General features: G+C 53.7%; 9 protein-coding genes across 9 annotated transcripts; 5 read left to right on the top strand and 4 right to left on the bottom strand.

Moving 5' to 3' along the window:
• Positions 1–96: 96 nt before the first annotated feature.
• BDP55DRAFT_634899 (uncharacterized protein) lies at positions 97–3,144 on the bottom strand (the record flags this gene model as incomplete). The annotated part of the gene is made up of 3 exons (XM_060572724.1): positions 97–2,470; positions 2,663–2,781; positions 3,013–3,144. The coding sequence occupies 3 exons, from the start codon at positions 3,142–3,144 to the stop codon at positions 97–99; spliced, it is 2,625 nt and encodes an 874-aa protein (XP_060426392.1).
• A 944-nt stretch (positions 3,145–4,088) lies between these two features.
• BDP55DRAFT_673002 (uncharacterized protein) lies at positions 4,089–5,743 on the top strand. The gene has a single exon (XM_060575562.1). The coding sequence runs from the start codon at positions 4,255–4,257 to the stop codon at positions 4,576–4,578; it is 324 nt and encodes a 107-aa protein (XP_060426391.1). The 5' UTR covers positions 4,089–4,254; the 3' UTR covers positions 4,579–5,743.
• An 861-nt stretch (positions 5,744–6,604) lies between these two features.
• On the top strand, positions 6,605–7,966 carry BDP55DRAFT_249132 (uncharacterized protein). The gene has a single exon (XM_060566262.1). The coding sequence runs from the start codon at positions 6,901–6,903 to the stop codon at positions 7,768–7,770; it is 870 nt and encodes a 289-aa protein (XP_060426390.1). The 5' UTR covers positions 6,605–6,900; the 3' UTR covers positions 7,771–7,966.
• A 2,201-nt stretch (positions 7,967–10,167) lies between these two features.
• BDP55DRAFT_672997 (phosphatidylinositol-specific phospholipase C) lies at positions 10,168–12,153 on the bottom strand. Its single transcript, XM_060575561.1, has one exon. It carries the CDS (start codon positions 11,966–11,968, stop codon positions 10,241–10,243), a length of 1,728 nt encoding a protein of 575 aa, XP_060426389.1. The 5' UTR covers positions 11,969–12,153; the 3' UTR covers positions 10,168–10,240.
• A 2,657-nt stretch (positions 12,154–14,810) lies between these two features.
• Positions 14,811–15,876, top strand: BDP55DRAFT_696082 (tetraspanin; the record flags this gene model as incomplete). Its single annotated transcript, XM_060577546.1, has 3 exons — positions 14,811–14,851; positions 14,993–15,491; positions 15,556–15,876. 3 exons carry the CDS (start codon positions 14,811–14,813, stop codon positions 15,874–15,876), a joined length of 861 nt encoding a protein of 286 aa, XP_060426388.1.
• Positions 15,877–16,146: 270 nt separating this feature from the next.
• BDP55DRAFT_558287 (HpcH/HpaI aldolase) lies at positions 16,147–17,469 on the bottom strand (the record flags this gene model as incomplete). The annotated part of the gene is made up of 6 exons (XM_060569786.1): positions 16,147–16,240; positions 16,309–16,482; positions 16,566–16,628; positions 16,707–16,846; positions 16,935–17,082; positions 17,222–17,469. 6 exons carry the CDS (start codon positions 17,467–17,469, stop codon positions 16,147–16,149), a joined length of 867 nt encoding a protein of 288 aa, XP_060426387.1.
• A 774-nt stretch (positions 17,470–18,243) lies between these two features.
• Positions 18,244–20,568, top strand: BDP55DRAFT_731387 (pantothenate transporter liz1; the record flags this gene model as incomplete). Its single annotated transcript, XM_060579806.1, has 13 exons — positions 18,244–18,402; positions 18,478–18,537; positions 18,591–18,630; positions 18,687–18,746; positions 18,816–18,927; positions 18,990–19,249; positions 19,309–19,535; positions 19,610–19,655; positions 19,722–19,858; positions 19,918–20,031; positions 20,093–20,177; positions 20,233–20,337; positions 20,396–20,568. 13 exons carry the CDS (start codon positions 18,244–18,246, stop codon positions 20,566–20,568), a joined length of 1,578 nt encoding a protein of 525 aa, XP_060426386.1.
• A 480-nt stretch (positions 20,569–21,048) lies between these two features.
• Positions 21,049–22,553, bottom strand: BDP55DRAFT_558517 (aminotransferase; the record flags this gene model as incomplete). Its single annotated transcript, XM_060569810.1, has 2 exons — positions 21,049–21,583; positions 21,661–22,553. The coding sequence occupies 2 exons, from the start codon at positions 22,551–22,553 to the stop codon at positions 21,049–21,051; spliced, it is 1,428 nt and encodes a 475-aa protein (XP_060426385.1).
• A 391-nt stretch (positions 22,554–22,944) lies between these two features.
• Positions 22,945–25,134, top strand: BDP55DRAFT_588047 (isocitrate lyase). Its single transcript, XM_060570897.1, has 7 exons — positions 22,945–23,166; positions 23,215–23,393; positions 23,446–23,872; positions 23,941–23,997; positions 24,064–24,464; positions 24,516–24,524; positions 24,599–25,134. Exons 1-7 carry the CDS (start codon positions 23,060–23,062, stop codon positions 24,985–24,987), a joined length of 1,569 nt encoding a protein of 522 aa, XP_060426384.1. The 5' UTR covers positions 22,945–23,059; the 3' UTR covers positions 24,988–25,134.
• The last annotated feature ends 29 nt before the right edge of the window (positions 25,135–25,163 follow it).

The following is a 25,163-nucleotide window of genomic DNA, read 5'->3' as shown; positions in this document are numbered from 1 at the left end:
TTACACCCCTCTCTCTCTGAGCAATGCTGGGTATCATCATACGCTCATGCTCAATTGTACCTCTGATAACGTGCTCGTACTCTCGGAACCTATGACTCAAGCATCTAGCAGATCAAAGTCGCCAGGGAAACCGAGGGCAGCGAGATCGAACCCCTCCGCCTCAAGGCCCGGCACGCTCGACTGGAAGAAGTGAGGCGTCATGGGCTGGAACATGTCACCCGTGATGCTCGTCCGCGTACAAGAGGGCGAGGCCTCTTCGCCGAATTGAGCTGCTGCTGTTGTTGTTGTTGTTGTCGCTGCCGCCGTCGCCGTAGCGTTGGCGAGAAACTCCTCTGTTTGAACCCGAGACTCTGGGCCGACCGGCGACAGCGGACGCGGGAACTCGTCCAGCGCCATCTCTCGAATCATGCGCAGCGTGTTACGGTGCACGACGATAATCTCAAGCTGGCCCATCAATGCCATCAGCGCATCCGCTGATTCGGACCTCATTTTGCGCGGACCTACTCCTGCTGCTGCTGCTGCTGAGTCTGCTACGTTGGTAGGTACACTCAACTCAAACAGCGGCACCTCCCTCGCCAAGATATCAAACGCATCCCTAAGACAAACACTCTGCGGCCACCGCTCCGCGAGGATGGAGAGAACGACGCTACACGCCCTCACGGCCTCCGCCGCCTCGGGCGCCGCGTACGCTTCCGTCCTGGCCCTGGGCGGCGTGGCGAAGAAGCAGTACAGCAGTGCGACGCCGCACTTGAACTGCGCCACGAGACCTAGCCATAGTTCCGCGATGGGCGGCGCGTGGTTGTGGTGATCGTGGGGGCCGCGACACCGCTGGAACTTGCGGAAGATGAGGCAGGCTTGGATGCAGGATTTGACGGTCCAGTCGCCTGCTGGGCCCGGGCAGGTCATGCGGGTTGGTTGGTGGAGCATTGCGAGGGAGTAGTTGTAGATCATGTGGAGCCATTCTGGGTGGGTGAAGGTGCGGGTACGGGTGCGGGTGCGGGCACGGAGGTGGGTGTTTGATCCGGGGCCGGGGCCGGGGTTGGGGCGGGAGTGGGAGCCCAGACCTCCGGAGGAGCCGTCTGCGTCTGCGTCTGCGTCTGCATCGGCGTACCGGTGGCAGAGAGCGCGCCAGCGGTCTAGTTTATCCAGGACGCGGAGCCGCCAGTGAGGGAGATTGTTGAAGTGTGTAGAAAAGTCACGGTGGAGGGTCGTGTTGAGGATCTCGGATTGGATCTGGCGGCAGTAGACTACATGCAGGGCGGCCGAGACGCTCGTCCGGCCGCGCGGGTGGTGATGGTGGTCTGGAAAGGAGGCGGTGCCACATGCGGCATCCAACTCGGCGTCGTCAATGTTTGCGTAGAGTTTGACCGTGATTTGGTAGTCTGGGACGGAAAAGGGGAGGTCGAATGTTGTGCCGACGGCGCGGTCTAGGGTGTAGGCTGACCAGAAGACGCGGCGGCGCATTTGGATTCTGAGCTTTGTTGCTGCAGTTTCTTGAAATGAAGAGGAGGAGTCAGAGGTGGAAGAAGCAGACGGGACTAGTGGTTCTGCGTCGGCGAGGTGGAGCTGGGCCATGACGCAGTAGCGCATCGTTGCCGAGGCGATGGAGATGATGCGTTCTGTCGAGGGGGAGTATATCGCGTGCATGGCGAGGAGGAGGTGGGCTTGGATGTGGAGGAGGCGGTCTTGGAGGGCGAAGACGTGGGAGAGGTATTTTGTCACGGCGAGGCGGTAGAAGGTTTGGTGGGTGTAACTGTGATTATGGCTAGGAGGGAGGCATTCCTGATAGGTAGAATGATGGCAAGGCCAGTCTTGTGAGTGAGGCTTCTCGAGGAGGAGGCCTATGGAGAAGATCATGTTGGTGAAGTAGGACGCCCATGCTTCCTTTGGCCGCCTTGCTGGGTTGCGGAAGTCGTCGAGGCGGAGGAAGGGGTAGCGGCAGTGGACTTTGTCTTGGTAGGTGTCGAAGAGGGAGGCTTCTGTTGCGATGTCGAGGGGGACCTCTTGGTCGTGCCTCTGTGCTGTGTTGTTGGCTCTGCCACCACCGTGGAATGATGGAGTAGGCGGTAGTGATGGTGCTGGTGGGTTGTCTTCCTCTGAGCGAGCAAAGGTAGCCAAGAGGCCAATGGCGGGCGAGCTCCTCGAGAGCGAGGCTTCTGGTCCGAGTCCCGGCCCCGGTCCCGGTCCCGATGCGAATGAGACCCTGCGTCGGTGGTGATGCTCCTCGTCACTGTGGTGATGTTTGCGAGATGCTTCATGCACGCGGGACGACGATGATGGTAACGACGACTCTTGCGCATGGTCATGACCGTTGCGATTGTCGTCGACGACCGCTTGAAGTCGAGCGTTGGTCTCCTCGAGACGCGATATGCGCTCCTCCAACGACGCGATGTCACCCAGCCAGGCCAGGGGCGTGTGTGTTGATGGATGGAGGTGGTTGTGGTGGTGAAGATGGTGATGGTCCGAACTCCTAACGAGGGGGGTTGATACCGCAGCATCAGTATCAGACAATGAGTAGGGGAAGAACCAGGAAGTTGGACCAGATCGGCGGAGCAGATCAATCGTCGCAAATCACCCTCTTTCAGCCAACAACGTGAAACCATCCGTAGATGTTTCCGTTTTGGTAACCGGGGGAGAGGGGGGGGGGAGGGGGGAGCCTTACAGCGGAGGGAACCCGGGGCCCGGGGGCCGGGTTTGATAGGACGACGGGAGCACCGCCTCGTTGCATTGCTCTCCTGACCTGGCGCAGTTGGCGCAGGGTCTTTGATCATCGCATTTTTGCTGTACGCAGTAGAGGATTATCAGCCCTTTCTCTCTCTCCTACTCTCTCTTCGGGTTTCCTCTTCTTTTGGAATGGTGGGGTTTGAGTTGTGATGATCGGCGTCAAAGGGTAACCCAACTTGGGTAACGAGTGGCTGTTTCAAATATGGTGATGGTGCTGCTCTAGGGTACCAGAGAATGAATGTCTCTGGCTCTCACGCACAGCGTCCACAGGAAGCAACAGTAACATACCTTTCGCCGTCGACACCGTGAACAGGCCTGCGTTTTGGTCCGCTTGGCCGGTGGTTCGTCGCGGTCTTCGGGCGCGGGTGCGGCGGTTGTGGGGTCGAACGGCGAGCCGTTGGCGGGGCCCTGTGGCGTCATGGCCGTTGGGGGGGGGGGCTTTGATGGATGTTTCTTGTTTCCTTCTAGCGTTGTTGCTTTCTATTTATGGGGGAGCTGAAGAGTTCAGTTGTTTCGAGTATAGGGTAGTGGGAGGGATTGTATTCACACTGGCGGAGAGCTGGCATCATACGCCTCCAAGTCATGTAAAGGCAATGATGTGCTCTTCACGTTACTAAGGGCGGGAGAGTTTGAGGGAGACGAGAAGGTGGATGATTGACGTCCAACTGAGGTTCGCCGAGGAGATGGTGCGACTGATAAGCATATCCGTATCCTTACGTGGTAATCACTCGGCATCCTGTCAGTCAGCCTCGGGCGGGAGATAGCGGTGGGACTCTGGAGTTGTGGGTCATTTCCCCGTCTTCTCTGATCGGGAGTTGCGCGGTGATAAGATGGAGTATGGGGATGATTCCCGTGTAAGTCAATTTCATGGGGAGCGAAGAGGTAAAGATAGCCAGCAATACTATGCTGGGGCATCTGAACGGCATTGCAAAACACAAAGTCGCAATACCAAATCATGATACTAATTAAACGCGGCTTATTGTCGTATTGAGTTACGCGCTTTAGGATGGTAGGAAATATCTAATGCCTTGTTCATCACTTCTACCCTTGCAACGTGAATTTCGAGACGGTCATCATGGGCCTCATTTATTCTTTTCTTATTTTGCATAGTCCAAATTTTTCGCAAAGCTCACTTGCTTCTGACAAGAAGACGAATAAACACAATCCCACGATGCTCAGCCTCTTAGCTCGAGGCCATCTGTAACAACACAAATACTAACCAGAAAACGTGGAGCGGGTTCGGATTCGTACGTCGTTTGTCTTCCCAGTCTGCCGCTTTGACGCTTCCCACGGCATCAACTGCATAGGGCCCGCGGTTGCTGCGCCGGAAAAGAACCCGAATACGTTCGAAACGCAAAGGAAAAGCAAAGATGAAGCGTAAATGAAGTTCCTAGACCTCGGCAGATTTTCTTGATTTCCAAATCTCGAAAAAAGTTGGTTGAGACTCGCAATGATGCGGCGCCATGCTAGAATAGGCATGCATACCGCGACATCCTCAAAGAAAACATCCCACGTAGCTTCTTCCAGTGGATGGTACCGAGGCTTCCCCAGAAGAGACGATCGACGGTGCAACCCTCGATCACTATAGTTGCACTATTACCATTCAGTATATCTCTGACATTGGCGTCCCAATCACCAAGTGAGAGAGTGCACACCCAACGTTGGGACGGACTGCTACTACATGACGTGTCTACCCTCCTTCCTCCTCTGCGGAATGGGCGAGATCAAGTAAATAAGGTGGGTAGCATTATGATCAATCTGAAGAAGAAAGAGTACAACTCGACCAGCGGAACGAGCCCGACCTCGGGCCCGGGTCGCCCACCGCCCGAACAGACGCCCTGCCTTGTGTCGTAAGATTCTCGGTGGGCGACCGAAAGGTGCCTTGTCCTTTCTTCCTCTCCTACTCCGTACACCCTGTCAAAGGATTGTTTTGACAACTACGTTTTAAAGGTCTTGACTGCCGAAGGGGGTCGACAGGCCTCTTTCTTCATGCGGAATCAAGCCAAGCAGCAAGCTGGACCAGGGGCAGCGTGCCGAGTCAACCGAACGCATGGGAGACGCTGAAGAAGGCCCTGTTCCTCTTGTCGCCTGGTAGGGCATAAGGATGTGGAGAGGGTTTCTATGGATAGCAACAAGACAGCAAGAGTCTTGCCTGATTGCCAGTGCAGAGAAGGAAAATGTTCCGTGGCCGGTTACCGAACGGAGATCGTGCAAAGCCCTCAACTCCCCCTCCCCTTTTCTATGGTCTCCCTGAATGCCCGTACTTGACGGCGTGTCGGTGTTAGAGATGGCTGGATTGGGGTTGAGGAGGCCTGCAGAGGCGACCAGTCTGCTCAGGAAAACCTGAAAACCGGTGCAAGCAAGTGTGCGATCGCCGGGGGGGTAACGGAGTACAGACGGTTATGGGTTGCGACGCGGGGATCATGCAAGTTTCCGAGTTCGAGGTTGGAGTTGTGAGGGCGAGTTTGACAGGTGACGCCGTGACGGGGGTGTTCCGACGTCAGGTCGGGCAGCGGTGGGTTGATGCGAAAGAGGAGACGAGGAGGATCTTTCTCTCTCCTCTTCTCTCTCTCTCTCGTCCCCCAGGGATTAACAACATTAGTCCGGTTTCTCGTGACTCTTTTAGGGAATGAGAGACAATACCCTGATTACCTTTTTGAGAACGGATATGTTCGATAGGCTCTTTTGCGTTGCAGCGTCGGATTTGAATGTGACGCCAGTAGTTAGTCTAGTTGGGACTCCCCACTTTGCCCTTCTGTGCTTAGACAATGGGGGCCACCCCCGATCGAACTGCCTGTTGTCCAGAGACTTTCATATCCGTAGACCGAGAGACTGAGAGCCTCAGAGAGACAAAAGGGCTGATGGAACTTTGAAAGAGACATTGGCGGGACGTGAGGGATGAACCTGGAGAGGGGGTGGTTTGGCGGCCGGAAGGGCGGGAGAAAAGGTGGGACGAAGGAAGAGTTGAGGGTTTCATTGGTCTGAAGAAGACCAACTCAAACAGTTCACGTCTGAAACGGGCTGGCAGCAACCCTGCGCGGGGAGGGCATTAGATCCCTGGGGGGGAGGGAATAAGAGTGAGACTAAGACGTGACTACCGAAGACCACATTATTCTGTACCCATCTTTGGCTGTTAGTTGTTACTAGTTGTTTTTGCGGGACGGGCTTGACACGCTTCTTGTCCGTCAAGTACGGAGTAATAGGTAGCCCAGGTAGGTAGACACATTGAGTCTAGTGCTGCAGACGACTGTGCATCGGAGCCGCGCTTGAGCCTCCAACTGGCGTGCAGGGATCAATACCATTGTGAGACGGTTGCGACCCCTGGAGATCCCTGGTACATTCATCTTTGTCGTTGACATACCTACCTACCTATTCTCTCTCACACACACACACACACACACATAACGCACAGAGGAAGAGGAGTGTGAGTTGCGCCCTCTCTCACTGTCCCGACTCTGCGTCACGTCAGCCAAAACTCTCACAGTAAGGTTTCTCGGATGATGGGGGGGTTCAAACCGTAAGAGATTCCCTGTGAACGACGGACCGAGGGAGAGACGAGGGATGGGTAGGTATACAATGTACATGGCACCATGCCATGTACTTCTGTCAGAAATATTCCGAAGAGTGTAAGAGTTGTAAGAGGGAGGGGGTACGTGGCCACCAGGCACATCTGTGTTTAAAGATTCCTATCCCCAGCCCTCTTTTTCTGGGACGGTAAGCGCCTTGGTCTCTTTTATTTATTTTGGGACTGACATTGTATGATGTTTATTGATTGTTTAATTTGCCTTGTTTGAACTGGCCTCTACGTTGACAGCTTCCGAGGCTTGGCAACAGAACAGAAGACAACTGGGACCAAGAGGGAATAGAGAGGGCGATTGTTGAGCCGCTGGATCGACTTACATCGGAAAATACGCCATCACCTGACCTTTACCCGGTCATTCTTGGATACTGAACCTGTTTCGACATCAGGATTTCATCATACCTCACCACCATTCGAGCTGGTTACGAGGCTATTCAGAGGGTTTCCTTACGACATAACAAGGACCTCGATTTACACTGAACATAATCTACCACGACGCAACGAATATACTCAAACGGCCTTACATACCAAACATATTCCACAAACTACGGCAGCGATAATTACTTACTCCCCCGACTCAACCATCTTCTTTCATCATGGCCGAAAACCAGCCCGACGCCAAAACCCCTCCCACAAGCCTCGGAGGGCAGACGGGAGTGGGAACAGGAACACCAAACACCTTGAGCGGAGCAACAAGGGCACAAACATCACCAACACCCTCAATAAAAGCGACGCCATCATCATCATTGCCTGCTAGATCCTCATCATCATCCTCCTCCTCATCAGCACCAGTAAGGCAAAACACACCAACGCCATCTCAGACGCCCTCACAAACACCAACGCCAACACCCTCACCACCGCCGCCGCCGCCGCCGCCGCCACCACCATCAAGTTCCGCCCGACCCCTCACAACATTCATCATCTCAACCACTACAAACGCAACATCAACACCAACACCATCACTCTCCGACCCACCACCACTCCCTTCACCAACATCTATCCCAGGCGTGATACCCATCTCAACACCAGGCGGCGGCGACCTCACCCCCTCACCAACACCATCCTTCATCCCTCCGCCCCCGCCGCCCGTGATACCAGAAACCACACCCCTCCTAAGCCTCACCCCAACCCCAACACCAACACCCACACCAAGCGGTAACACCAACACCGGCAGCGGCGGTATCGCTTCGCCCAGCCAAGCCGAGACCTCGGGCGGCAGCAACGTGAAGCTGATGCCGGCGCTGCCCATCGCGCTGGGCTCCGTGGGCGGGGTGTTGATCTTTGGGTTGGTGATTGGCATGCTGTACCGCAAGGGCCGGTGGCCGTTCCGCAAGAGGCGGAATTTTGCGCAGATTGATGAGCTGGAGGTGGAGAGGCAGCAGGAGCTTGAGAGGCAGAATAAGATGAAGTGGGATCCGAGGGTGACGAGGACGTATCGGACGCAGGATGCGGGGGTGAACTTTTGATGATCCCAAGGAAGGGTAGTACTACAAGATTCAATGACAGCTGCAAGACGACTTGAACGTCTAGATTCACATTGATATTTCAGGAACCTCAAATTTGCTGTGATGTTTATGTGAAGTACCTACCCTAGTTACTGGAACCGAGCTTTCACCGCTCAGCAAACAAGTTATTTGCTACCTCTCAACGTAGTATCACGACTAGGAACTGCTATGTTTACCTCATTTCTCAAAAAAAAAAAAAAAAAAAAAAAACTATACTTCTTGTTTTCGCTTCATGCTCATGTGTAAAACAGCCATTCGCCAGCACTCACTGAACGTTTCTTCCGTGAGATTGCTAGGAAAACGGAACACTGGAAGACACTCGCCGACTCGGCGCCGTTCTACCTGGAGCACGAACCAGGTACATAAAGAAAAGACAGGACATTCACACAGGTAGCTACAAAGACAGCGGGAAAGACTGTCCACGAATCATCCCAACCTTTTCTCAAACTGCTCGCAACGCGGCCGTTCCTCCAGTCTGTATTCTTGTCCCCCTCCCTCTCTGTTCTGGGTCCCCGGTGGGTGGATGGGTGGGTGGCTCCTGCGCTACTTCAAGTCTTGCCATAACCAGAGGGTGGTCCCTCTCTCCTCACCTCAAGTGATAGAGTTTCCCGCGCATCGCCCCGAAAGGCTGGCCTTTTCTCAAGTTCGGATTTCAGCGGTGATTTGACTTCTGAGAAGCCGGGGCCGGTAAGTGTTCGGTACGGGCAGTTATGACTAGATGGGACCTGTGGGTGTGGGACCGCGTCACGGCCGCGGAAGCGGAGGGGCGGACGTGTGAGATACACTCGGATGGAATTGCGACTTGTGAGATCCGGGGCCCGGGGGCCCGGAGGATTGTAGAATATGGGAATTTCCACCAACGGGACATCATCATCTTATTGAGCTGACAAATTTGCACGAGACATATCCTGACAGAATGGGAGGCGAAATATGTTGAAAGATGGCAAACCAGTTTTATCTAGATTTCGGATGGCCGAGGATAGAGTTACGAAAGCGATGAACCTGGAACCGGTGGGAACCCGCAACCCAGCAGTCCCTAGTAAATCCGGCACTTATCAACCCAGTAATCCGGATTGAAAGGACACAAGGATACACCTAGACAGAGCCTCCTACTCTCTTCCCGCTCATCAGCTCTTGTACGACAAGGTTCGACTAATGTCGGGTTCTTCCCTAGCCGACGGGGATGGATGGTGGGCGCGCGGCGGGCGGGTAAAGCCTGTCGTGACAGGTGGCCAAGCAAGGCTTCCCGCGTGTTGGAGTAATAGCGAGCGTTTATTTGGTGGATTTTCGTTGGGGGCATACGGTTAAGGCGGGTCTGATGTAGAGGGAAGATATCTGTTGGCGGGGTCTTCTTATGTGAGAAAAGCTGTTGTCGTGTTTAATGGACATTCGCCGAGTGAGAGCAGCACGTTCGACTGCCTCGGACGTAATCGTTTTCATCGTTTCTACCAAGGCTTATGGCTAATGTTGAGTCGCCAGAGTGTTGGTGCTGGCTCTATGTCAGTGTAATCAAAACCATGTAACCGGAAGAATCCAATATAGCTATTCCGTCAGCTCATTGAGTGACAGGTCGAGACAGCTATGCACTATACGTGAAGCTAAGTCCTTCAGATCCTTCCCGATGATCTGTCTTTCGCTTTTGCCACGGCCCTGGTCGAGGCCACAGGCCCCTACCACGCGCAGAGTAGATTCATCAACACCAACCGGACTCGATCCCCACACCGGCCCTTCGCCGGAAACAACATCCCCGCCACTGGAACTGACAGAAGCAGCCCCATGCCTCGGAATCCTCATCCTTCAACGCCGTCCATCCCTCCGCCCCTGGGTCAAACACTTCCGTCTGTTCAAAAAGTCCCCTCCACTCTAGACACTTCGTCCAACCCCTCCAACACATCCGTCTCGTGACCCGCTCGATCCGCCACCACGGCCGTCGTGATCGTCCAGCCGGCTACAATGTCAGATAGCTCCATCACGTAATCCTTCCCTAGACCACCGCTATGTTGGGGCGATTCAGGGCGATGAATAGGTAGATGGAGATCGGGGTTCATGTGTTTGTGAGGATGTCGAAGAGCGCTACGAGTCTGATATTGTTCTATGTTCCCGCCTCCGTTCATCCCGTGATGCCGCCGGGAATGGTGAGGGTTGTGGTTTTCAGAGCTGCAGTGGTGTGTTACGGACGGGAGAAGATCGGGATCGGGACGAGGTCTTGCCATGTACCGCCGGCCGTGATGACATGGAATGATGCGCAGGCGTGAGTGAAGATCTTTTTTGAGACAAAAGCATGAGGTATATCTGTGATTAGAATGACCTGGAGTCACATGTGAGTCTGCGTTCAATATCACTTTAGTCCCTACAATGGTGGGGAAAGTAGATTTATGGTATATTAATGAAACTCCAAGCGTTTCCCTAACACTCAGCGTATATACAGCCGCTATTCCGCGTCAACGACCTCGAACTTGACGAGGATGGAGCACTTGGTCTCTCTGCCCTTGAGATCAAGCATGCGAATAAACACCCAGCCCGGAATGGTGTAGAGCAATCTCACCGCGCCAACAGCAAATATGGGGTTCTTGGAGAAGCTGTCATCGCTCTTGATGAGCATCCGCAAGAAGACCATCTCGTTGTCCTGGTATTCCCACTCGAGGACCTCGTCCCATAAGGGGTCGGTGGGAGGCGGGTTTTCGCCCTTGTGCAAGAAACCCGTCAACTTGTGCTGTTTATAGCCGGCCGTCTTCCTTTTTGGAGGCTTGATCTCCAGATCATGTGGATGTACGAGTGTGCATGTCAGGTAGGGCTTGATCGTCTCGTCTTCATCGCGATCGGATGGCACGGGGATATCGGTGGCACCGCCGACGTGCAGACGGAGCTTCCGCTTCCTTCCGTTGCCGAGGTGGCCCGAGCCACCAGCCCGGAGCTCAGCGGGCTTGAGAATGAAACCCTCGGAACCAGCGAATAGAGCCTCATTGAGCTGCATCGATGCTCCAAAGGTCTGCCAGTTGAGAGCGCAGATCTGGGCGCCAAGTCCCCAGAATGGAACGGGGTGGAGGTTCTTGGATGAGATACGGGTTCCTTTGGGGAAAACACGCATAAGATGGTGAGCATTGTGGCGCGAAATTTTGTCAGTGTGCGTGGGCAGATGAGAGGCCAGCCCAGACTCGGAGACATTGATGAGATGATGGTGCGGCGCGTCCTGCAGAACCTCTTCAAACCACGAATTGTTGATAGGCTTGACGGATTGGGCGTAAACACCGAGGGCCTCTAATTCTGGGACAATCAGCGAAGCAGGCGCAGCCTTCTTCTTGTCCTTGTAGTCTTTCTTGGCCTTCCTTTCTTCTTCGTCATCATCACTCGAGCTCGAGCTGCTATCGTCGGCCTCTCTAGGGAAATGATATTCGACAATGACGACAATCTTGTTGCCGAGTTCCTCGAGACGGACGTGGTTGGCCTGACCGTCTTGCTCTGCCTGGCCCTTTTCTCGGATCGCTTTGCTAAGAAGTCGATCTCCAAAGACCTCTCTCATGATGAATGCCAGGCGCAGCTGACCCTCGGGGTCGCAGTGATTTTCGAGAGACAGAAGAATTGGTGCAGCCGGATGGGGTTCCTTGGCTTCTTGATCGACGACATCGCGGATGGTCTCGCAGACGGTGCGGAAAGGAATGTTGGAGACGAGAGTGTATCCGTGGGTGACCTTGGGTTCGTCCTTGTTGTCGGGGTTATCCCAGGCATCGATCTCGACGCATCGGGCGCCAGCACGCAGCGTCTCGTCGTAGGCCTCGGCCGAAGAGCTTCCATAAAGCTGATGGGCCAAGAGGTAGGTGTTGTGGCTGGAACTGATGAAGTACTCGGGCAATGGATGGGATCTATCAGTAAGCTCGCGGGGCACGCTGATGTGGGGCTTGTAAACGAGAGCCTGCAGCTCAGGTGAGAGCTGTTCCGAGTCGATGTTTGCCTCCTTGGAGGACAGGGCGTTCTGATCGACGAGGAAGGACTTGATGGCACGGCTCACGCGGAGACGGTGCTTAAGGTCTGAGTCGCGGGCGGCGTGGCCTCCACCGGCCAAGGTGGTGTTGTCTGTCGCATCGCCAAGCTCTTCTTCGTCCTCTGGTGCCCTCTTGGAGAAGGGATTGAGGTTGGCAAACTTTGAGGTGAGTGAAGCCATTGCTGGTGACAACTCCGCAGCTTTTGTCTCTGTATTGCCTCTTCCGGAAGTGAGGACGATTGTTCTGACTCGAGATGTCCACTGGGTACGCGGGGTAGGTATGTGTAAATGTTAAAAGCAGAGACTCAGATGGTCGCAAACAGGAATGGTGGAAAGAAGGACAGCTTGGGAATGGGGAAACCGACGACGTCAATCTTGGCTGATGCAAGCCGCGTAAGGTAGCAGCAGCGCAACAGCAAGTGGAAGGAACAAGCTGAGCTGCCCCTCCTTCCCATCAGCTCAGCTCTTGCTGCCACACCTGCCGCACCTGCCTTCCAATGGAGGGGTTGCGAAGTGGAGCCGCTAAGATTAGATTGGCGGGGAGCTTACGGAGCTTCGGCGAATTAAATACCAGTTCCTTTTCCTTATTTGGTTAGAGGTAAGCTTACATAAGTCCCGGCACTCAGTCTCTCCAATGTTCTTCGCTTGGGGCCCACAGGTCTTGGTCAAGTTCGTCTCAGCTTTCCACACGAACACGCGAACACCTCCATCAGATGGCGCTTGATCATCGCTCGATTCGCTTCTACCAGATAACCCACTCACGCCCGATCCTTCTATTCTTGCTTGAGACCCCTGCCAACAAGGCGATTGAGGGTTCCCGATGACAACCATGGACTGACGATACTCTCCATAGCTTCAACTTGGAGAATCGAGGCTCAACAAACATTCGGCCATTTGTTAAACAATCAGACGATGCTCTGAGCAGCGAATACAACCAGTCAGGCTCCCCGAGACACTTTCAATCCAAGTGTCCTCAAGGACAAGTCAAGAATAGTACGGTACTACCCGACCTTTCTAATGGCAGCGTCGTCAGCATTCCTATCCAAGCCGGTTCTCTCGCCAGACTTATTCTCCACCTCGGCGACTCTTTACCGGCTGGGCATCTTGGAGACTGGGCGGCATCCGGACACACTCGTTCAGCCTTGTGGGTCCAGCCGTGCTGCAAGTTGAAGCTCCTCCGAGGTTGTGGTTTCCGCCCCCAACCCCCTTGCTATGCCCTAGACCTCGTGGCATCCCCCTCTGTGCCCGTCCTCGGGAGTGCGCCGTGGACTTCGTCGAATTCCAGGCAGGCAAACCAAGTACCATTCCGAGCATCTCCGAAAATATTGGGCAGAGTTCTGTGCACCGGTGCCGTCCTCCTCCAAATACGACCCCACGCTCGTTCCGGAGGCAGCTAGCTTCTTGTGTTAGTCGCTCCGGCTCATGGATTCGTCTGGCCAGAGTTGGTGTTAGCCTGCAATACCTACCTAAATACTCCGTCGTGAATACTCGGCTTGCGGTGCCCCTCTGTCTGGCAAATTGATTATCGGCTCTTGTGTGTCAAGTCAAACGCCAAGCCCTCACCATCTTCGGTCGATATGCCTTCACATTGATATTTCCCGGGCGCGTGGGTTGAATCCTTGAATGACGATCACTTCGCGCGGCAAGCAGATACAGGCATCGGGCCTGACAGCCAGCGACACGTCGAAAAGCCCTTGGATCGGAGGGGAATGTTTGGAGATGTCTCAGTCTTATTCCTGGCTGCGCCCGCAAACGATAGGATGGACCAGACGACTTGAAGCATTCCTCATCATCATTGGCAGGCGAACCAAATGCAGCTCGGAGGGTTGTTGACCTGGCGATGCATGTGCGAAAAAAAAGAACCATCGGGTCTCCAAGAGGGCTAACGCAAACGCACGGAGCACTACTACAAGGGTAGCAGCATCTCGATGGGGGGCCATGGAGAAGTCTGGACAGCTAGACGGCTTCCCGAAAGCTGCCTCCCTGCCGCTGGCGTCATCATCAGCTTACCCTACACTCCTTTAAAGGTGGTTGATGCGCTCGGAGAGTCTGCCTGCCTGCCTACCTCGTCACCCGGACAGAGTGAGGAGGTTGGAGTCGAATCCATCAACCAGCACACCGCTAGAGACTCATGGGTGGACAGCGCGGCAGCAACAGCAGACAATCAGTTCCGTCGTGTCATTTGATGGACGAGTGCATGGGATATAATCAAGACAACGCACCTCGCCTTCGACACGCGGGTCAGAAATAGCTGGAAGAGCGTTGGATCGACATTGAAGGGTAGCGGGATGGGCGGCCTGCGCCTCTGTGAATGCGGTCGCTGGTCGCACGGCATGCGGGGGGTCCAGCAGTCTCTCGCAGATTCGCACACACACTTTATCTGTCTCTTCTCTGGATGGCACACTGACACACTGGTTGTTGGGCCTCCAGCATTGGTGTGTCCATCTGGTGCTACACGGCAGTCTTCAATCATCCAGGGTACCCCCAAAACCAGACCCTCACTCTCTCACAGTCTCCAGAGATGACTGGTCCCTCGTACGAAAGTGCCTTCAGCCCATGGCGTGCTCGAGTTTGAGGGAATAAGCTTCTCGGAGGGTTGGGCCCATGACGTCGGAAGACTGCGGTAAAGTCCTTTTGGGAAAGCTTTGGGAGGACTGGATGCCGTCTGGCGTCGGTGCTTGTCGACGCTTGCTCTGCCAACGCTGCCGGTGCCGCAAATGGGCATGCTCGATTTTGGCCGCATCAAGCAGCTTCCCACCACCCCAGCGCAGCGATCGGCACCTTTTGGGTCCCTGGAAAGTTGGGGTCCCTTGGAGGAGGGGCGATGAGCGCCACACCCACCCTCTTCCCGTTCTTCTTCTCGCAAATTCCCGCTCTCTTCTTTCGTCTCCTACTTATTTACATGTGAAGCAAATCGCCCTTTCATCAGGTTGTTGGATCTGATTGTTATAAACACAACCCGTTTCAACGGTTGGAAGCGATCCGGTGTTGTTGTGCGCTTGCTCGTTGTTAAAAGTTCACCATGGGGGTCAATCCGGGCGTTGTGTTTCTCCTGGTAAGCCCGTCATCCACTAACACTGTTCAAAACGAACAACATCAAATATCTAACAAAATCTTTCTGTAGATCTGTATCGGACTGCTGACGACGGCCATGTACGATATCAAGTATCACCGACCGTGAAATTCTCTGCTAACCATTCCCAGCGTCGTTCATGTCACGAGCACCAATCTCGCCCTTCCCATTTCGCCGTTCTTGTCTCTGCTTCCCATTCTGCTGCCCATCCTTGGCACTATCAACGCCTTTTACTACCCACGCCTGCTGTTCAACGCGAGCACTTCTCTAGCCCGAACTGAGCAGTTGTTTCCAACCATCATCCAGACACTTCAGGGCATCCTAACCACCGCCGTGGCCGTGATCCTGTTGCAAACCGCGCTTCCTGGCGATGGCCTGAACTGTGCTCTGTCCACCAGCTGGCAGCGCATGTTTGTCGCCAAGGATGAGTCAACCATCAGGCGTATTCAGGATAGCCTTAACTGCTGTGGCCTGAACAGCGTCAAGGACCGCGGTTGGCCGTTTGGTGCCAATGCCCGGTGCGCGGAGATAACCGGTCGCGATACTGCCTGCGTCGGCCCGTGGAGGGACGCAACAGTGCGGAATTCCTCCATCGATTTGGGCATCGTCCTCACCGTTGGTGTGCTGCAGGTATGTTTGGTATTGATGTATTGCAGGCCGTGGATGGTCAAGGCTAACTAGACTTTCGCCATAGGTTTTGACGTTGCTCTTTATGCAAAGTGCCAGCAACTGGAGACATGCATGGTGGGCGCAACCCTGGAGCCATCTTTCAGAGCGCCCGATCGAAGAGCGCCAGCGCAGGCCTCTTCTCACTGCTACCATCTCGGCTCACTCAGCACACGACAGTGGTGAGGAATCGGAAGACATTGTGAGGTACAGCGACCTGAACCCACACTACGGCACCACGGGGGAGGGACAACGAGGCCGTATTCGTCCCGCCTCCCGTTCCGGACGAATTGAACCTTCTTCGCTCAGAAATGTCGAAAATGCCGAAAATGAATGGAGAGACGAGTGATCTTGTTACACCACGCCTTCGCCGACACACAACTACTTCACCTATTCAAACGACGAAACGAATCACCTTCAAAGATGCTCATTCCCCCTTCCTTGGCATTGCGAGCGAGCTGTTTTGTTTGAAGGTGTTGGTATCCAATTTTAGGGAGGCTTTGAGATTAGTACGGTGGAGTTCGGGTCTGACCGGTTCTTGCTTTAGTGGTCATAGTCTTTTTTTGCTAGGGGGTCTTCCCTTGTTTTGTTTTCTCTTTTTGGGGATAGGCTAAAATAACTATTGGAGTTTGGTAGAAATATCGTTCATTGCCGCCGCTTGCTTTGACATGCCTGCGAGTAGGAGGGCTAGATCACGGCCTGCCATTGCGAATCTGAGGTCGGCAATGTTAGGAAATCATCACAATCAACGACTGCACACTCATGCGAGGAAGACACGTACCGAATGGGAGCATGCCGTTTCGCCAGTTCCTCCAGGAGGTCAGGTCTCGGTTCCAGCCCACCGAGTCCCACAAACACCTTGCGCCCATCTACGCTCGCCTTTTCTGCTGCACTTGCGATCTTGGCGACTGTGGAGTGGAAGAGTTCTGAATCGTATTGTCCAGGGATTCCGAGCCTTGAACACGCTGTTTAGCCCAAATACTCCATCGAAGCTCAACGTCTTGCTTCTTGCTTTTGTTCGGGATGGGGGAGACTTACTCCATGCAGAGATCTGCGCAGCCGATGAACAGAGCGTCGATACCTGGCACGGCTGCAATGGCTCTGGAATTCCGTTAACCCCAGCACCCTTTCACAAGGGGGCTTTGACTGATGAAGTGAGACTTGGGGAGGGGGACTGACTCTACGTTTTCGACACCTTCCTTGGTCTCGATCATGGGCATGATGAGGACCTCGTCGTTGACTACCTCGGCGATGACTGCGTAGGACAGTGTTGTCGTGTATTGAGTCATGGCCGTGACCATTGTTACGGAGCGGTGGCCCTGCGATTTTCAGTATGTGTAAGCCCTGAGTTGCCCTTGAGATCTCGTCGAATCGTACTGCAAGGTAGAACGGGAAGTGTTCACATACCAGAGGGGGAAACTTTGATGCGTTGACGCACATCTTTGCTTGTTCGACGTTGTTTACGTGCGGCACGATGATGGCTTGCGCGCCGGAGTCGAGGCAGCGGGAGATCCATTCCGGGGCACATGTTGGGATGACCACGGTTGGCGTGATGCTTTTTGGTGTAATGGTATTAGCTGGCTGCTATCCATCACTCTCTGATACCGACTCCCTGCAGAGCGCGGGGTTTCTTGATGAGGCAATCTTGAAAAGTTGAACCGGGGGGAGAGAGGGAGTGCAGGAGCCGGGCTTACCCAACATTCAAGCACGAGACGGCGATATCCTTCATGGTCTCCATGCTCATGGCCATGTGCTCGAGGTTCATGAGCACGGCCGAGTAGCCCGCGCGCTTGGCGACGAGAGGCATCTCGGTGGAGAAGGCGACGCGGAGGCCAAAGGAGTGGGCGAGTTTGTTGGAGAGCATGAGGTTCTTGACGAGGTTTGGGCGGCAGGCTTCGCGGGCGAGAGCGAGCTGATCCTCGTGGGTTGTGGGTGAGGACATGTTGGGCGCTTGGGGGGGGGGGGGGGGGGGGTGGGAAGTCTGGCTTTGGATTAGGTTTCGAAAGGAAGGTTGGTATATGGATGTCGAGATACTTGAAATTGGAGTCCAAGAGAGCCAGCGTTACTTGAATCTGTGGTTGGTGAATCTTTTGGGTGTTTAGAGATAGGTATTGAGAACGTCAGCAGCTTGCATCTGGATACTAGATCATGGCTTCTGACAAGCCTCAGATAGCCCTGACTTACACGACCCCGCCCGAGGGGTGTCGCCTATCCCGAAAGTCGGCTCCTAGCGTCCGATTTGCCGGACGGAGCGGGTGGTCCTTATCCGGGGTGTTCGATAAGAATGCGGGAGAGAGATCGGGCATTGTCCGACGACGTCGTACTCCGTGGGCATGCCTGCAGCTTATCTTCGGGACAGGGGCGGGGAGGATGCCGATGGCCCACTTATACGCGATATGCTGATAGAGTGTCCGTACCGCGAGCGTGTCGTACCTTAGGTGACGGGGTCATGTTATCCTGGGGAGGACAATGGCCGATCTGGTATCAGTTGGGATGTTTGCCAAGGGGGATGGGTTGGCCCTGGTTATCATGATCCGGGGTGTTGGAGCTACTTGGGCGATGTGGTATTAAGGTAGCCTGTGGAGTTGAGGAGACACTTAACTTCACGGTGTGTCTCGGTCTGACTTCAATGAGTATCTCTCATCTTCTCCTGGACCGATTTCAGGATCTGATTAGTGATTTTGCCACTGCTTTCAGAGCACCATCGATTCTCATCATGGATGCGGAAAAGAAGACCCACGAGGCCAACTCGCCCACCTCGACAGCGTCAGACGTCGGTGTCGGCGTCCACGAGGATGCCCCCCAGAAGGTCTCTTGGGGCAGAAGGATTCTCTATCACCTCTGGGATGCTGACCAGCATCTGAAGAGCCCTCAGGTATGGCTAGTGTTCATCCGATCTCTCGCTGGAACCGGGCGAGACCGTTAAAGGGGAATTTGCTGACAGTAACAGGAACGCGCTTTGGTTCGAAAGCTGGATTTTGGCATCTTGATTTGCGCCACTCTCGGCTGGGTAAGTTCTAACACCGGCTTCTGTTCTGGTCGACAGTGGCTGACTTGATGCAGTGGATGAAATATATTGATCAGAGCAACATCACGAATGCCTGTAAGTTATGTCCACCTACGACGAAGGGGTGATGTAGGCTTAACACGGAAGCATAGATGTCAGCGGGATGAAGGAGGACTTGAACATCCAAGGAAACGAGTACACTTATATGCTCAGTAAGTTAGCCCCTGAACCGATAGAAACAAGACTGGTTGCTTGATGTATATGAACTGATAAAGGAATAGTGTGCTACACCATCGCCTTTGCCATCATGCAAATCCCATCAAACCTAATCGCCCTCAAGTTCCGTCCTCGTTATTGCATCGTCTTTTGCGAACTTGGATGGACAGCCTTTACGTACGTCGCAATCTCCACAAGCAGATACATTGCCCCCCCTTCTTACTTATATGAACCAACAGCTTCGCCCAAGCCGCGGCTCAGAGCAGCAACCATATGTACGCCTTCCGCTTCATGATTGGCCTCTTCGAATCCGGCTTCTCGCCCATCATTATCTTCCTGCTCGGATCGTGGTACACCAAGCCCGAGTTGGCGAAGCGCGTGGCCATTTGGCATATTACCGGCTTCTTTGGTCAGGCGACGTCTGGGTTCTTGCAGGCTGGTATTCATAAGTCCCTGAATGGGCATTTGGGAATGGCGGGGTGGAGGTGGATGTACATTGGTAAGTAAAGACTTGACTCGTTCTGAAGCAGGAAAACGGCTGATGAATGAGGGACATAGTCTGCGGCTGCATGTCTCTCCCTGTTGCTCTCTCCGTGTGGTGGTTACTGCCTGATTACCCGCATAACACGACTGCGTGGTACCTCACGGAGGAGGACAAGCAGATTGCGATGCAGCGCGCGGCGAAGCAGGGTAAAGCGGAGATCACAGGTGTTGTGGACGTGAAGCTTCTGAAGCGCATGTTTGGGAACTGGCGGTGGTGGATCTTGTGCTTGATGTACATCTTTGTAAGTCCTTCTCAAGCACATGGAACTTTCTCCTATCGCGTCTGTAGGCCTTCTGACATCTTGTCTCCCAAAAGTACGGCAACTCGTGCCAGGCCAACAACTACTTCGCTATCTACCTCCGTAAGTTACCACCCCCCTCCCCCCCCAGAATGTTCGTGTTCGTTGGAGGAAACTGACATACGGTAGGCGATAACGGGTACAGCGTCACTCAGCGTAACGTCATTCCGGCCTGCGCCAACCTCGTCACCATGGTCACGGACTTTGCTTGGGGCTTCATGTCGGATATGACTGGCAACAGACCACTGTGGATCATTGGCCCTCTGGTAAGTAACATCGTGTCCTGGAAGTTCGGGACGGTTCACTGACCGAGGGTTGATCGTAGATGGGAACGACTGTTGTCGGCTCTTCAATCCTTACTGCGTATCCGCCGACGGATGCTGCGCGAGTAGCCGGCTTCTTTCTCGTGTCTTGCGGTTATGTCACGGCTGTTACTTGGGTAAGTGGATGCTGGACTTCAAGTCCCTGCGAGGTGATCAGTGAGACTAACAGGGTTATAGACTTGGGCTAATGAGGTGAACAACGGCAACGCGGAGGAGCGGGCGTTGACTATTTCCAGCATGAACGGGTTGTTCTACGCGACCAGTGAGTCAAAGTTTTGGGACGATGGAATCTTTTTCACAAATAATTAACAATCTAGACTCCTTCTTGCCCATCCTCATCTTCCCGCAGACCATGGCACCCACGTTCGAGCGAGGCTTTCCCTCCATCCTTGCGTTCGCGCTCGCTGCCGTGGTACTCGTCTGTAAGTTCCATTCCACGGCTTAGGGTGTCTGCAGAATAAACTGACCGAAAACTCACAGTCGTTGCGGACTTCTTGCATAAGCGTCAGCTGCGACAAGAAGCGCAGGCTGCTGCCGAACGGCCCGCTTCTGAGACTGTCGTTGAGAGCGAAGGCGATAAGAAGGATCAGGAGATGGAGGGAAGGCTTTCTGCAGCTATTGAGCCAGTTCAGAACTCATCTAGTATCATTTGAGGTGCTACTTCAAGATAGTGACAGCACGGGGGTGGACGTGATAAAACTCGTGGTTTCGTGAGATACAGCTAGCATTGCCATGCTACCTACACCAATACAGTGGTCTGGGGATCGTTGACACAAGGAGTCTTAGAATATTTTTCTAGAAGGTTTGAATGGAGTTGTAATTACCTGTCCCAAGATGCGTCCTAAAAGTCCCAACTCCCCGAACTCGAGCATGTCCTGTGAAAGCATGTTGAGTAGCCGCACAAAGCTTTGTATTCAACTGATCGCTATGGTGACATATTCCGGCAGCGTGTCAGACCCCCACTGTAACATAAATTGATTGATTCATCTTCAATAGGGTGCTTCTGATGTACTACCTACGCAGAATGGCTCAGATACAACCCACAGTTCCTGCCATGGTCAGAAATCTTGTGGCGATTGAAGGATAATGATGCATCGAGTGTTGAAATGCAGAGCGCGTATTATTTTCCGCGGCTACCTAATTTCGATGGAGACCTGCTCACTAATATTCTCGCCAGCTTCCAACCTGAATCTGATATCAGCAATGGTGGCCGCCAGCCTCTCAATGCCTTCTTTGATCTCAGCTACCTCATGCCATGCCCAGCACAGTCTGATGAGTCTCGAAAACCCACCTTTCGACTCTGCTCTCTGAACACTCCCCTTGTCTCCACTGACAACAAACATGTGCCCGAATGCAACGCGAAGTAGCTTTTCCTTCAAGGCTATGGATGCTACCGTTCTTGCCACTGGGAGGTCTTCTGGAAGCCGCAGGTATGTGAAGAAGCCTCCTGCCGTTGCTTCCGCGGCACCCTCTGGGTTATTATCTTCCACCTTGACGCCCAGTGGTACTAAAACATCGCGAATGGAGCTCATGAGTGCGTAGTACCTCTTACGATATGTCGGTATGAGGGTCTTCTTGATATGTGTCTGCAGATTGCCGCTTCGTAGCATCTTGTCGACAAAGGTGGACGTGAGGTGCGAAGGTGCGCCGCCCGAGCTGGAAGACCCTCTGAGCAGGAGTCAGTCATGGGTTCGCCTCATTACGCTGGATAATTACGTTGGGTAACGTCGAAATTGGAGACTCACACTTCGGCCAATTCTTTGGCAAACGCCGGCGTGCCGTCCGCCCAGCCGACTCTGACACCAGGCCCGATCACCTTGGAGAAAGATCCGTTGCTGAGGGTATTTCCCCACATACTGTAGCCGGGCATGTCGCGGTCTATGTCGACGAGCCTCGGCGGCACAGCTTCGATTGCGTCATCTGGAGCGGATGAGTCCTCGGGCCAGCTCAGAAAGTCGTAGACGTCGTCTGATACGATGAGGGCATCGTATTCTCGCGCGAGCGCGACAAGGTCTTTGCGAATCTGAAGGGAAAGCGTCTTTCCGCTGGGGTTCGAAAAGGTTGGAACGATGTAAATGACATATTTGTAGATCTTGGGGTATGTTTTGCCCACTTTGATGGTGGGAATGTCGGGTCGGTCGAATTTCTCGGCATCCTCGACGGCTTGAGCTTCTGTGATGGCTAGTTCACGTCGGAGGAAAGCGATGTCAAGGCCGTCTGTGTTGTTCTCAGGCACGCCAGCGAGCTTGCCTTGGAAGCCATTGTCTTCAAAGATTGGGCACGCCAGAAAGTACGTCGGCTCAACCATGAAAATCTTGCGCGTGTAGAGGGGGTCGGTGAACTTTAGCAACATGTTGGCCAGGTTGCCAGACGCGCCGTTGCTGATGGAGATTCTCTCGTGGTCTATCTCCGTGCGATAGACCGAAGACAACCATTCTGCGATGCTCTTCCGGAGAGGAGAAAAGCCGATATGAGGACCATAGATGAGCGCCGCGGCAGTTTCGGTTTCCGAGGTCAGGACTTGAGTTGCGCCATCTAAAAGGGCGCTTGCTGCGAAGAGGCGAGGGGAGGGCCAGCCCAGCTGCAGGTTGATGAGCGAAGGGGGGTTTGAGGGCGTTGCGGGGAGGTTACTACCCATTGTGAAGTCAAAGTCAAATGTAGTAAGCTGGATGTTTCTGCAGATGAGCTTCATCGCTTTTACTCGGTCTCGCCAGTTTACTTCTTCAAATGCATCAGCGGAGACTATGCCCATCCTTCGCTCCCCATGCGTGCGTCTTATCGGACAAACCCCGACCTTTGCCGGGGTCATCTCCGCCCCATCGGGCGCTAGGCGAGAGACTCCGATAGGGCCCCGATGCTGCCGATGGTGGCCTCATCGCTATCACTTATCCGATCAGCAGTAAGTTACAGGCTCATCTCTACATCATCTTGATAGGAAATAAGCAATGATCGGATATCACTACCCGTGGTATCTCGAGACCGGGCTGATGTGCCCGAGATACTGGTGATTTGGATCCCGCATGATGGGAGAGAAAGCAAAAGAAGCCATGTCCCGGTTGCAGCAAGGTGGAAGTCAGCCAGCAAGTCGCCCATCCCGCTGGTCAAGAAAGTCTAGAAAGTCAAATTCCCAAACTACTATCCAACATGTCCCCAAAGTGGAGCAACGTCAAGTCTGAAAGCGAGGCCTTCGCGGCCGAGGTCCGTGAAATAGAGGCCTGGTGGCAATCGGACAGGCAGAAACACATCAAGAGGTAAATTGCATTGACTTAGTATCAGTGAAACATGTTAAGCAGTCTCAGGCCGTACTCAGCGAAGTCAATTGCTGCCCTACGAAACATTGGATTCAAGATCGAACACCCGTCCAGCGTGCAGGGCAGAAAGCTCTGGCGCATACTCAACGAGCACAATGAGAATGGCACCTACGAGTTGACGTTTGGAACGACTGAGCCCCTCATTGCAAAAGAGATGGCCAACTCAAGTAAGATTTTCGAAGTAATTGCTGTCAACTTTGCTGACTTGTGCGTCACCAGTTCAAACCGTTTATGTATCCGGGGCACTCTGTGGATTGTCGCAGGCAACTTGGCCAGGCGAAGACCACGCAGACTACCCTGCTGACTTGGTCCCATCCGTCGTGAAGCGTATCTTCAACACGCAACTCTTTCACGACCAACGTCAGACTCAGCTGCGGATGAGATACTCCGAAACCGATCGAGAGTCGTTGGAGTGCATCGACTACATGCTACCTATCATTGCCGATGCCGATATGGGATTCGGGACACTGACTGGTTGCATGAAATTGACACGTAGCTTTGTTGAAGCTGGGGTTGCCATGATACACATTGATGATCTTGCCATGGGTCTCAAGAAGTTCACGAATGGCGAGGGCCGAACTATTGTTCCCACGTCGGACTACTTGTCTAGGTTGACGACTGTCAGAATGACTTTCGACATTATGGGGTCAGTCCAAACATGATACTTCTCCGAAAACAATAGAAGAAGACGAACTAATGATACTGGGCTAACAGGGCGGACACGATGCTCCTTTGCCGATGTGATAGCGACCATGCTGAGTTCATTACGAGGTAGGATGAGCAGCCAAAAAGAAAAAAAAACCATGGGAATTTGTACATGCGCTAAGTTTTCTTAAGTGTGATTGACCCCAGAGACCACCCTCATGTTCTAGGAGCTACTAAACCGGTCCCGTCCTTCATCGAGGCTTTGAAGGATAGAAAGCTTGCTGGAACAGAATACCTGACAATCAAGAATGAGTGGAAGTTCTCGGCTGGACTAATGACCTTTGACGACGCCGTCAAGTCTATAGCGACTGAGGAGCAGTACAATGCCTATATGAAAGAGGTTCAAAACACAGTTGTAACATTGCAAGACCGACGAGCAACCGCCAAGCGTATTGTCGGGAAGGATATCACGTTTGACTGGGAACTTCCAAGGACACCTCTTGGCCAGTACATGTGGCAGTGGAGCACGAAGGCTGTCATTGACCGATGCGTTCTCGCAGCCCCCTTAGGAGACGTTACATGGAGCCGTCAAGGTAGGTCCCTCTGCCATCTCAACGCCCAGTTGCCTGACTAACTTGATGCAGATAAACCAAGTATGTTTCACAGCCAAGAACCTAGATTGAGTATGCCACTAGAGCCATGTGTGTGCTGACAGATGACACCGCAGACAAGGAAGACATGCACGAATTCCATACCGCCTTGAGAGAGGCTTATCCCAATCGACTCTTTGCCTTTGGATACACTGGTGCGTACGACTTTAGCAAGGGCGGATACTCACCGGAAGAAGTCGAGACCTTCCCCGCGGACATTGCAAAGATGGGCATTGTGTGGCAAGTCCAGCCAATCTGGGCCACCCAGGGGTTGAGTCTGCATGCCAAGCAGTTTGCGGAGAAGTTCAAGGAGGAAGGGATTGCCGGGTACATGCGGGACGTGGCTGCTCCCGCGACCGCTGGCATGGCCACCGATAAGTATGGGAAGCCAACATCTCGTGGCGGATATCTTGCCGATGCGTTCTTTGATGTGGTTGGAGGAGAGGAGATTACGGAGCGTGTCTAAGAGGGGAAAGTTGACTTGGCTGCTGTCGTGCTTCACATAAGCATGTATTGCTACGCTCGGCTAGAGAGTGGCAGAAGACTATCATCAGTCATCGGCCAATCATGTATGTTGTGTTTGCACTAGATAATATCGCTGTCTCAATCCAAGCAAGTCTTACGAGTTGCCTCCATTTGGTG

This window comes from Colletotrichum godetiae (genome assembly GCF_030913485.1).
Source record: "Colletotrichum godetiae strain CBS 193.32 chromosome Unknown BDP55scaffold_38, whole genome shotgun sequence".
Classification (NCBI taxonomy): Eukaryota; Fungi; Ascomycota; class Sordariomycetes; order Glomerellales; family Glomerellaceae; genus Colletotrichum; species Colletotrichum godetiae.
The sequence above is the reverse complement of the archived record's forward strand: the minus strand, read 5'-3'. Positions and strand labels throughout refer to the sequence as shown.

What these genes read in the sequence shown, in the direction of transcription:
- BDP55DRAFT_673002 (XM_060575562.1), top strand. Translation starts at nt 4,255, where the DNA reads ATGGTACCGAGGCTTCCCCAGAAGAGACGATCGACGGTGCAACCCTCG.
- BDP55DRAFT_249132 (XM_060566262.1), top strand. Translation starts at nt 6,901, where the DNA reads ATGGCCGAAAACCAGCCCGACGCCAAAACCCCTCCCACAAGCCTCGGA.
- BDP55DRAFT_672997 (XM_060575561.1), bottom strand. Translation starts at nt 11,968, where the DNA reads ATGGCTTCACTCACCTCAAAGTTTGCCAACCTCAATCCCTTCTCCAAG.
- BDP55DRAFT_588047 (XM_060570897.1), top strand. Translation starts at nt 23,060, where the DNA reads ATGTCCCCAAAGTGGAGCAACGTCAAGTCTGAAAGCGAGGCCTTCGCG. An exon ending in AGGCAGAAACACATCAAGAG is followed by an intron (nt 23,167 to 23,214) that starts GTAAATTGCATT and finishes AAGCAGTCTCAG; the next exon opens with GCCGTACTCAGCGAAGTCAA. An exon ending in ATGACTTTCGACATTATGGG is followed by an intron (nt 23,873 to 23,940) that starts GTCAGTCCAAAC and finishes CTGGGCTAACAG; the next exon opens with GGCGGACACGATGCTCCTTT.